Source organism: Myotis davidii, unplaced genomic scaffold, assembly GCF_000327345.1.
Source record: "Myotis davidii unplaced genomic scaffold, ASM32734v1 scaffold281, whole genome shotgun sequence".
Taxonomy (NCBI): domain Eukaryota; kingdom Metazoa; phylum Chordata; class Mammalia; order Chiroptera; family Vespertilionidae; genus Myotis; species Myotis davidii.
Window position 1 is genome coordinate 3,227,918 of NW_006293784.1, and position 12,389 is coordinate 3,240,306.

The window sequence follows — 12,389 nt, forward strand, 5'->3', positions numbered from 1 at the left end:
CTATAAAATAAAATTAAAATAAAAAAAATAAGTATACCACGAAAAGTCTCTTTTCTATTTCTGTCACTCTTTATCCTGTCCCACCCTTATGATTAATAATTAGTTTGTTGAGTATCTACCAGTGTTTCTTTATTCACATACAAGCTAATGCAAATACATATTCTTTGCCTCCTTTTCTTACATGAGAGCTGGCAGTCTGCTTCTGTATACCTATACTGATATCTATAACACATATGCTGCATTTTGCTTTTTCACTAAACAATATTTATCTCAAAATTTTTCCTTATCAGTACTAGATGGAGATGGTCTTCATTCTATTGTACAACTAATTATATAATAGTTTATGTGTAGCAGTACATAGTTTGTTTAACCAAGCCCTGATCATGGACTTTTGAGTTGGTTTTAACTTTTGTTATTTCAAACTTTACTGCAATGAATACTTCGTTCACATTCATTTTGTAAATGTGCAGGTATATCTATAGAATAATTTCTCTAAGAAAAATTGCTGTTTCAAAGAGTAAATGCTTTTGTAAGTTGGATAGACACTGCCAAATTGCCCTCTTTAGGGATTATATCATATCTACTTCTACCAGACCCCTCTCAGCATGTAAGTGCCTGTTTCTTGCCAGCCTCATCAAAGAGTGTATTGCCAACGTTTTTTTAATTTTTCCCAATCTGAAAAAGGAGAAATGTCATTTTAGGGTTGTCTAAATATTTTTATGTTCTGGGTCATTTATATTGCTTTTTCTATGCAAAGTGTTTATTCTTCATCCATGATCTAAAAAAAAAAGAAAGAAAGAATTGATAGTCTTTTTCTTCTTGATTTCTAGGGACTCTTAATATATTAGGGAGATTAGCCCTTTATGTGTGGTATTGTTTTCTAATTATTTGAGGTGTCTGTTTCCAGTAATAGACTTTGAAGACAAATGTGGGACTAAAGGCTGGAAACAACAGTCAGGTACATTTAAGTTCAATGTAAAAAATAATGAGCCCTTAATATGTGATTCTTAGTGCTTTGATTCCACCATCTCATTTAATCTTCACAATAATCCCATGAGGTGATAATTATTATTATCAGATGAAACTAAAGCACAAAGGTAATAGGAAATCTGCCCAGGGTCACACAGCTAGTAAATGGTGGAGTCAGTATGTAGAGTCATGTATTTGACTCCACAGCCTAGGCTCTTGACTACAACACTTATTAATAATTAGGTTTGCGTAGCAACATTTCCATCAATGGAAATATTCAAACGAAGGTTGGGAGATGGTCAATCCTGAATCTTGTGGATGAGATCCTAGGATAGGAAGGGGATTGAATTAGACAACTTTAAAGAACCTTTCCAGTAATTCCTTATTTCCTTCCAATAATGCTAGGCCTGACCAGAAAGATGAATCAGGATATAGAATACGTGAGGCTCCATATGGGACCTCCCTGCTCTAATTGTGATCCTCCAAGAGACCCAACCACCCACCAGCACCACTGCCACAAGCAGCCAGGGGAACCTGAATTTCCGGTTGCAAACAATGGCTTCATGGTGAAGGTTTATGACACACTGGGTTACTAAGCCTACATTTGTATGGAAATGTCCTTTATTTCAGTGCTTTGCACAAGGCAGATGCTCCACAAACCTTTTTGATCGGATTAACACATGATTGATGGGAAAGCTTGCTCTAAAAGCTCTTAATTGTGACTCAGTCAGATGGAATATGGAGGTAATTATCCAGTCAGTAGTTACTAAGCATGTATTATGTGCAAAGCACAGTGCTGGAGACTCAGGGATATGAAGAAGTGAAGACATGGTTCCCAGCAAGTCAACAGATAACTGGTGACAAAGGCAGAAAAGCCCACAGGCCCAAACGAAGGGGCATAGCCCTTGGGATGGAGATGAGGGAAATAGCATTGAGGAGTGGGGTGTAGGAGGAGAAGCTCTACAGGAGGTGAGACATTACCGGAGACTTTATGTGGATTGGGGGAGAAGTGAAAGAGCCTTCCAGTTGAGGGGAAGGGCTTAAATAAAAACAGAAGCTGAATCTCATGTTTGTGGGCTTGCGTGGTGTGTTTCTTGAGCAGACTCAGAAAGAAAATGACAAAGATAGATGGGGACCTCATTGATGAAGGTCCTGAATTCCAAGCCAGTGGATGGGCAAAGATGGCCACCAAGGGCCCTGGAATAGAGAACTGACATGGGAAAGTGGTGTTTTAGGGAAATGAGTGTGTCAGCCATGTGCAGGGCGGCACACAGAAGAGGTGAGGCTGGAAGCTGGAGAACACAGGGAACTATCACAGTCATTTAAATAGAAGGGGAGGAGGGTCTAGCTGGTAAGCAAGAGGGAACAGTCATGTGAAAGGAATCATGGTGGGCAGCCAGATGATTCTCTGTAGGGGAAGGGAGCAAAAAAAACCATTAAAGTGCCACCAGAAATTTATAGTGCACATTTTTGCTACTATTTATGTATACCTAGCGTTGAGGAACTATGACTGAGAACAATTATTTTCCTTGGAAGTCAAAGAGCAAAATTAGCCTTTCTTTTGTGTGGCAGAGGTAACTTAGAACTTTCTCTGTATGGAAAACATTGAGAGTAGGTGGGTGGATAGTGGAGACTTGCATAACTGCAAATATACAAAAATGCTGAATTATACACTTCGAGTGAATTTTATGGTTTGTGAACTTTACATCAACAAAGCTGTTTAAAAAAGCAATGAGACTCTATGTAGGGTTTTAAGGCCTTTTTTTTAAGATCAAAGTAAATTTTTAATAATATTCACCTCCTCCCAGCCTCCCCCAAGGATTGTCTCCCAAAGAAAGCCATAGAATCACATTTCCTCCCTTGGACAGCGGGCAAAAAATATCTCGCTCTTCCAGGCTCATCAGAACTTCCGCTCCCATTTTATCTCAACACGCTGCCGCTTTATTCTTTCCAAGGTGCTATGGGGACTGGCAGAGACACTTAGACAGGGGTTCCCGTGCCAGGGCAGGTTTTTTCCTCTAACAGAATTTTCTGCTCAAGTGAAAACTCTGCAGACAGTGCAAGCCCTGGCTCTTCAGAGGGGAAAGAAAACCCTAAAACTTGCTGAATCATTTTGTATTAAGGATTCATTTTGCAATCCCAACAGCTAAATCTGTTATCCTGGCAGGCAAGCTTTAAATAAGGCAGTGATCTGGAAAAAGAAAGAGTAGTTACTCATATTCTTAAACACCCAAGCATGTCATCAGCTTTGGCTTAGAGTCTGTTGCGAGAGAATGCAGGCTCATTTGTTTCTTTTTCACTCTGTTAACTAATCACATAGATAAAATGTTAAAGAATGAGTGTACCTGGGTTTCTCAGCACCCATTTGTCATGTTAATTCACAGGCCACTTAATTTCAGAAGGAAAATGTTTTCGAGGTGACATAGAGGCTCCCGGAGCCTCCCTGGCATGCCCATCCATCCTAGGTGGCTCTGTTGTCAGATGTGTCGCCGCCCCCACACTGTGGGGCTGCTGATTTCTCAGCACTCAGAAAAGATAAGTGGGAGTTTCGGAGAAAGAGCTGCACAGCCTAACCTCTGTGCAGGCTGCTGCCATCCATCACATGGGCAGCCTAAGGGCAAATGATTCTGGGAAAGTGAATCCAGATTCACTTCGTGCGTCACTGCTTCTGGTCTTTAATTCTTGAATTTGGATGTGTACCTCTCCCTCCACCCACTGTCATTCCAGGTTTTAAAAAATTATGCCCCCCCCCCTTTTAGAAATACTTTTTAATTCATTGGGACCAATGTTTCCTATACCTGTTAGTATTGACTCTATTCGAACAGTAACTGGTGGTTTTGCTTTGTTTTGTTTTTAAACCAGATGCTTCTCTGATGGAGTATATGTACCTCTGTGATCAGAAAACCCTTTGTTATAATCAATCTTTCTTTCTGGCATTCTCTAAGTTCCTATCTCAGAGTAGTAAGAAGGGCTTTATCATAATAACAAAAGGCCAAGAGGCGTCAGGACCAAAACAACCAAACGACCAGTCACTAGGAGGTGCATGGAGCACCTCTCGGCCATAATGACCTAACAACCGGTCGCTATGACACACACTGTGGCTGGCAAACCGCCCGATCAGGGGGTGGGGCTGGTGGCCAACCTTGCAGCAGCCTGGGGGCTTTAGCATCTAAGGCAGACCCCAGCAGGCAATATGAGTGCAGATTGGCTTTCCTGAATGGACAAGTGGTAATATGTTACAAATGTTGAGTGTCCTCCATGCAAAATAGAGGTAAAAATAAAATCCACGGCTCTCATTTATTGAGTGTGTACTGTGTGCCCAGCACAGAGCTAAGCGCATCATCTCATTTAATCCTCATAACAGCCTGATAAGATGGAAACTATTATTACCTCCACTTTAAAAAACTGAGGCTCAGAGAGGCTAACTTGCCAAGAGTCTGACAACTGACAGTAGTAGAGCCTGAATACAAACCTAGGCTGTCGCCCACGGATTGAATGAACTTGATTCTGTGAGGATGAGTCAGAGCTCAGAACTAGAATTTGAGGATTGAAACTTTCCTTAGGGAAAGTAAAACCATCTTCAGCAAGTCATCTTTGTTGCCTCATTCCTTATTATTGCCAAAGAATTAAATTAAATAAAACACCACCCTTTATGAGATTATGGAATTTGTCTAGATCATAATAAATATATCTGGTCTAGAACACTGGCGACTACATAAAGCTGGTTTTTATCCGCACAAGTGATTTAATGGCAATAATTTGAGCTTACTTTCATCTTTCTTCCACCAGACTTTTGACTAGAAATGGTGACCACTGGAGTCTTTAGTTTTTATTATAAGCACTTTCCTGAAAAGTTACTTGTAAAATGAAAATTTGAAAAACCAATCCCATTTAACATGCATCCAGGTAACTGAACCTGTGGTGCCCTCCTGTCCAGCCACCTCCCGCGAGGGCACTTGTGGGTCCACCCATTGTATAGTTTCTTCCACAGGAACTGGACTTCTCGATGGCCAAGGAAACAGCTGGAGAGAAAGAAATCAGATGTCCCAAGGAACCCTTGGTAATAGAAAGCAAGCAGTAGTCTCTGGTCTCAGCAAGGAAAGAGCTTTTATTTGGTGGATTTGTATTTAACAGTGTAACAATATTGGTCCCTGCCTGGGGTCACTGGCCCCTGCTCTCTTTCTCAGGCCTCACTTCTGCCAGCTCTGCAGGAAGAGCCAACAAGAATTAATTGGCTGTCATGAGCCCGAGGCTCAGTTTGGCTTCCCAGACCCAACAACCCCACAGGACTCTGCTCTCGCATAATTTACTGCCTACTGGGCTTTCTGTCTCCAAGAGTTCTGACTGATGGGTACCCTGGAATGTTTGTACATTTTCAAATTCAATAAGTTAGAACCTTGAGACTCTTTCAGGGCACTTGGCGCAATTTAAGAAAATGGGGCATGGCCACAGTCAGAGTATCTCGATGATTTGTTGCTTCTATGAGGCCTCTGACACGGTCCCATTTAAATGTGTGGTTTACACAAGTGACTTTGTTCCTCCTCCTCTAGTTGGTGTATTGAAGACTGGGCAAAAGGGGCCTTTCAGTTTTATGCTGACGCTCTGGTCAAGACAGAGGTAGTAGGATGTGAATTTCAGGGGTGGAAACTCCTCCCAAGATGATTCTGTTTATAGTCTCTCCTTTAATGTAGGTGGACGCTAGAGTCTATGCCCTCAGTTGTTACCATACATCTGGGAAGTCCCTATATAATTTTCACCTCGGGGAAAATTGTATTGATTCTATTTTACAAGTAAGGAAGCAATAAAGGAAGTCGTGTCCAACTACAGTGGCAGCCAATCAGTGCATACATCATAGAAAGACGGAAGGGACTCCTGTGGTTGTTTCATCCAACTTCTCACCAAATGCTGGTTCCTGCCTACACAGACGCGGGGCCCCTCTATCTGACTGCCCCAGGAGCAGAGCACTCTTGTTTCTGAGATGCAGCCTGTCCCGTTGTAGGATAACTCGATTTTCTAGATTGTTCTTTCACTTGATGTATTATAAACATCCTCTTTGTAACTTGTATCAATTAGTCTTAGTCTGTTCTCAGTAGCTGCAAAAAATAAATTGATTGATCAATTTGTGAATGAAGAAAGGGGCCACCTGCTAACCTGAGAAGCTCAGGGAAGGCCTGCATGGCAGTCTTGCAAACTCAAAGACCTTAAGTAACCACAGAGGATGGTCTGAAATCAAAACTTTAACTAAAAGCAGTTTATAGTGGGTAGTCATATCCTAAGCCATATCTTTCCTGACAAAGGTCAACTTTTAACTGCACCTGTTGTCTTTTTGCATCTAAGATAACATACCTGTGAAATGTCAAGGTCACTTGTAACTTCCCTTTTTCCGGACCTCTCAGGGCACAACCAAATGCGCCTGTGCACCAGGACTGAGACCATAAATTTCTTCATTGTTACTGTTATCATGTTAATTGTTGACTGTTAACTATCCTGGACCCATCTAAGTAAAAGAAGCATGTGTCTATCATTTCACTTTTTATCCAATCCCAGAGGTTCCTTTCCAACCACCCCCCCATCCCACCCCATGCCCGCTTTGCTTTCTCCCGCCTCCCTGATCTATCACCGATGGATTTCATGTGACCCACTTACGTCTCCTCCTTTAATTGTAATGTATAAAACAAGGTGAAAAACACCATCTCCGGAGCATTATCCCAATATGTTGAGATTCTGCTTCCCAGCGATTGTTGACAGTTTGGCTCAAATAAACTCACAAAAAATTCTTAACAAGTTTGAATATTTTTAAGTTAACAGATTGATTTGTTGATTGATTGAGTGATGATTCATTCATTCATTCATTCATTCATTCATTTTGTATTGGGTGCCTATAATACAATATAGTGAGCAAACCATGAGCATCAAACTCCAGGAGCTGAAAGGTTACTAGGAGATAACTTGGACATAGAGAAGTCGTATGTCATACATTCCACATGCTCAGTATAGTTAGGTGCTGTAGGAAAGAAGAGGGGGAACAATAGGAAGGGGTCAAGTGCTGACGGGTGTGATCAGCAAATTCATCATGGAGAAGGGCCATTTAAAGCTGCTTCACTTTATGGTTTGAGGTCAGAGATTCTGCTGTAAAGATTGGAAGGATAAAGTGTTAGAGAAGTGATGGAGAGTTTATATTAATCAGAGCTTCAAGTTTGAATTGGAGAGTGAAAGACAGGATTTGAAAAGCTGGTGGAGTGTGAGATTGTGAAGACCAGCGGAGACAAAGTTGTGAGACCTGATGGCATGCACATCATCTCCAATGCCAGGCTGCAGAGTTTACAAATTATCTGGTGAAGCAAGGCAGAACCCTGGGGCCAGTCGCTGAGTTGTGTTTAGTGTGATAACTAGTGTCAGAAGACGTTGGGCTGGAGGGCTAAGCACTATGCCAGGTATAGGTGATAAGGGCCAGGAGCCTGGTGGTGGCCTCTGCAATAGAAGTATGGAGTGAGAGGTGAATGATAATGATTGTGAGCAGCCCTGGATACCACCTACTGTGCATTTATCAGGAAAGCATCCCCTTCCCCACCCCTCACCTCCAGACAATGTATATCCATGGGCAAACCCTCCTTACTTCCTGGTGCAAAATTACTTATTAACCTGTGGAAGTGGTTCCAGATAATTGGGGTAGAGAATCCCAGGATCCAAATGTCTGTAATGAAATATCTCAGGATTGCCCTAGCTAGTTTTGCTCAGTGGATAGAGTGTCAGCCTGCAGACCAAAGGGTCCCAGGTTTGATTCCGGTCAAGGGCACATGCTGGGGTTGTGGGCTTGATCCCCAGTGGGGGATGTGCAGGAGGCAGCCAATCAATGATTCTCTATCATCATTGATGTTTCTATCTCTCTCTCCCTCTCCCTCTCTAAATCAATAAAAATATATTTTTTAAAAAAGAAATATCTCAAGATTGATTTCCCTGTCTCTAGTGAGGTCTACATGTGGGCTGAGCCCATATAATGAAAGAAGCTTTTAAAATTCTTTAGGAAAGATGTGTGTGCACACATGAATTTAAATTTATTAGCTTTTTCATTGGTGGTCTATATATGGTAGCCAATAAGGCTCATCATTAATATTATTTCTTTTGCTATTGAGCTATTTTTGGTCCAAACTGAAAAGGGGCTGCCATGTGCAAAGGAAGTACAATTAGAAGCTTCCCTGAAATGTACACTTTTGAACTGGTTATGAGATTAAGCCACTTGCTGAGTGAAGTGAGTGTCCTTAGGATTTGGGTGAATCTGCCAACCTGTCTTCTCACACAATCCTGTTACTTGCGCTTCATTCTAAAATTCACACTTTTTAAATTTCACAAATATTTATTGAGTACCTAGTGTGTGTAGGTGTTGAACTATTCTGTGAAACAGAACAGTCAAAGATTCCTGCCCTCATGGAGCATGCCTAGTCGTGAGAGACAATCAATGCATAAGTAATAGGTAAATAAGTTAGTTATATAATATATTAGGAGGAGACAAATGATACAGGAAGAAAAAGTAAAGAAGGGTAGGAGGGAACAGGGTTGCCACGGAGTGGAGAAGACAGGACAGGTTTTAGGTAGTGGACATTGTCATCTCCCTTATGAAGGTGACTTGGACAAAGATCAGCATGAGGGGGTTAGGTATACCGGTATCTGGGGGGAGAGAGGTCCATGCAAAGAAATCAGCAAGTGCCAAGGTGCCGAGGCAGGAAAGTGCTAGAATGGAGAAGAGGCTTTGTGCTTTTTTCATTCCCCTTAGACCAGCGGTTCTCAACCTGTGGGTCGTGACCTCTTTGGGGGTTGAACGACCCTTTCACAGGGGTCGCCTAAGACCATCAGAAAACACATATATAATTACATATTGTTTTTGTGATTAATCACTATGCTTTAATTATGTTCAATTTATAACAATGAAAATACATTCTGCATATCAGGTATTTACATTACGATTCCTAACAGTAGCAAAATTACAGTTATGAAGTAGCAACGAAAATAATTTTATGGTTGGGGGTCACCACAACATGAGGAACTGTATTAAAGGATCGCAGCATTAGGAAGGTTGAGAACCACTGCCTTAGACAAACAATGACTCATATAACCAAGAAAACAGCTAGGAAAACGCAAAAGTTAAGTTTAGTTGTGATAATGCTAGTACTAGATTCAAAATTACTGGGGAAAAATAAATGTCATAAACTGATTTTAAGAAGGTGCACAGGGCATGAGGGGAAGTTTTCTGACTTCTAGACTCCTGGGGTTTGAATCCTGGCTGTGTTGCTTTCTACGTGTGCGATCTTAGGTGAGGTACGTAGCCTCTCTGTTCTTCAGTTTCCTCGTCTGTGAAATGAAGCTAATAGTACCAATCTCCTAAGATTACTATGATTATTAAATGAGTCAATATTAATAAAAAGCTTGGAATTATGTCTGGCACACAGCAAACACTCAAATATTAGCTATTACTATTTTATTACAGCTACTACTTTTATTACTTTTATGAGTTGGTGCCCTAATCTGGAATATTCTTTGTGTGTGTTTTGAGAGCTGTGTGTGTGTGTGTGTGTGTGATGTGCTTTTATGTTGAGAGTGTGGGGCTTAATTTATAAAATAGTTGTAAGAATTAGGTAAAATCCAACTGCTTAGCATTTAGCAACACCTCAATAAACATTATTAGTTTTCTTATCACATTTCACAGACAAGAAAATTAATAGAGGGTTTTCCTCTTCTGCCTATTAATGAACTTTTGGCTGGTTTATGAGTAGAATGAAGGGCAGGTGAAAACATTCTATAGACTCCAACTTGGAAATCTGTTTTGTCCTTAGCACCACCAGTGGAACTAAGAAATCCCTGGGGGGCGGGGGGGGGGCCGTTGTGAGTATCACTGGAAGGCGAAGAATGGGCAGTAGATGAGTGAATGAGAGTGAAACAAAACGAGAAAACTGAAGAAATAAGGAAGAGCACCATTAAGGTGATACCACTTTGGGATGAGCCCATCGGAAAACTAGGAGTCCCTTCCCCTGAGGACCTTTAAAAAGAGAAGGGATGACACCCAAACAGGTGAGGCAGGAGTCCCTAAAGGAAAGGGGTGAACGAGAGGGTCTCCTGGGGCCTCTTCCAGCTCTGAGTCCAACAGCAGCCCCTCTCCCCAGTCGACTATCCCATTGTTGCACTTTCAGACCTGAATTAGCCTACATTTCCACCTCAGCTTAAAGAGCCATAAATGCCTTAGATACAAAGAGGGCTTCTGTTGAATAATACTAAGACCAAGTCACTGTGTATTGAGGTAGTTGATGTTGAAAAGCAACTTTCTGGTCCTCTGGGATCTGTCCCCAACTTCTCTGGCCATGGCAGCTGCGTGAGCCTCTGTAGTCAGCTGCAGGAGACACACCGGTGCTGGGCTATCAGGGAGACGAGAGAAATGAACATGCTGGTGCTGAGAGGGACCCCCGAGGTGTGGAGGAGACAGGATGCTGTGTCTCCACAGGGCAGGGGTGGGTGGTGGGTTAGGTGGGAGAGAAGATTGCAGCCCAGTGCCCACTCACGTCTGCTGCTGTTTGGGTTCCTAGGTGTGGCAGATGTCTCCCGTGCCATGGATCATCCCTTTTCAACAGCATCGAAGGACGGGGAAGGAGCGTGCTACACATCTCTGATTTCCGACATCTGTTACCCACCTCAGGAGGATTCCACATATTTCACTGGAATTCTTCAGAAAGAAAATGGCCACATCACCACATCAGAGAGCCCTGAGGAGCTGAGTACCTCTGGGCCCTCCTTACCAGACGTGCCTGGGACGGAACCTCGCGGCTTATTTAGTTCTGATTCTGGAATAGAGATGACTCCTGCAGAGTCCACCGAAGTGAACAAGATCTTAGCAGACCCCCTGGACCAGATGAAAGCAGAAGCTTACAAGTACATTGACATAACCAGGCCCGAGGAGGTGAGCTCTCAGGAGCAACATCACCCCAAGTTGGAAGAAAAAGACTTTGACTTTAAGAATAAGGACACTGAAATCTCAATAAAATCTGAAAAGGCCCGTGAACCAGAGAAAGCAGCTCCTGTGGAGGGAAAAATCCTCAAGGACCATTTATTTGAAGAATCAACATTTGCCCCATATATAGATGATCTCTCTGAAGAGCACCATAGAGCCTCCCTGGTCGCTGCCCCCATCAAAATCACGCTGACTGAAATTGAGCCTTCTGTGGAAACTGCTACCCAAGAGAAGACCCCCGAGAAGCAAGATATCTGTCTGAAACCGAGTCCTGACACAGTCCCTACTGTCACCGTCTCAGAGCCTGAAGATGACAGCCCAGAATCCATCACTCCTCCGTCTTTCGGAACAGGTAAGGAAATTGTATTCCCTACCTTGGGAAGACCCAGCACATGGAAATCTGAATATTAAGGAATCAAGAATTGCAGTCAAGTCTCAACTTTACTTATTTGATTAACATACAACTTTTCCAGTCTTGTGCCCACGTACAAAGGCTGAGATTTGAGATAGATGTTAAAGTCCTATCAGATTTGCTTTGTAGTGTTTCTTTCTTCTATTGAGGGGAAAGAATAACACACTGGGAACATTGAATCCTCATGTGGGTCTGCCGTTCAGAGCAGAGAGGGAGGTACCACCTACTCCTAGGGCAGCTTTCCTCCCAGACATCCTGGAGGCATCATGTGGTGAGCATCTTGGCTGTTCCCCTGAGATCAGGATTATCTTGGGCAGGGTCCCAGCTCCAAGTCTGTACAATGAATGAAGAGTGAGCCTCACTCTTTTGGGGGGTCATGGACAATGAGAGGTAACCTACCAAAGAGTACTTCTCTCCTCCCCCTTAAATCTCAGCACTGCCATTTTTATCTTTTAATGTATTGAAGATCTGCATACAATTTTATTTTTTAAAGTAAAGGATTTATTTGGATAGAATTTTTAAAAAATATTTTTATTGATTTCAGTAGGATAAACTGCCGCTCTTAGTTTATCCTAAGAAAGGGAAAGGAAGAGAGAGATAGAAACATCAATGATGAGAGGGAATCATTGATTGGCTGCCTCCTGCACGCCCCTCACTGGGGACTGAGCCCACAACCTGGACATATGCTCTTGACCAGAATCGAACCCTGGACCCTGGGCCTGCAGTGGATAGAATTTTTAAAAGTTTGAAATCCCCTAGGTTGTGATTTTTGTTCAACTTGAACGTTTTTCTACTCTGGCTCAGGCAGGATGTTAAAACCACACTTAATACATACTCTCAGTACAAAGGGGGACACCTCTACCTGGAAAAGGCCAGAGTGGTAGCAGGAGCTCCCCCACCTCACCCCATGCATCTCCCATCATATATGCATTTCCATCCCATGTGCATCTCCATCTTGTGTGTGAATGCCCATGAGGCATCAGGATGAAGAGGACAGTTTGAAGGCCTCAAATC

At 42.5% G+C, this 12,389-nt stretch overlaps 1 protein-coding gene across 1 annotated transcript in view; it reads left to right on the forward strand.

Annotated features, from left to right (window-relative positions):
• RTN1 (reticulon 1) overlaps positions 1-12,389 on the forward strand; it is a 110,387-nt gene that overhangs the window by 90,510 nt on the left and 7,488 nt on the right. Inside the window, exon 3 of the mRNA XM_006767718.2 lies at positions 10,542-11,315. Within this exon, the coding sequence (XP_006767781.2) occupies positions 10,542-11,315 (774 nt within the window). The remainder of the gene's footprint in view (positions 1-10,541; positions 11,316-12,389) is intronic.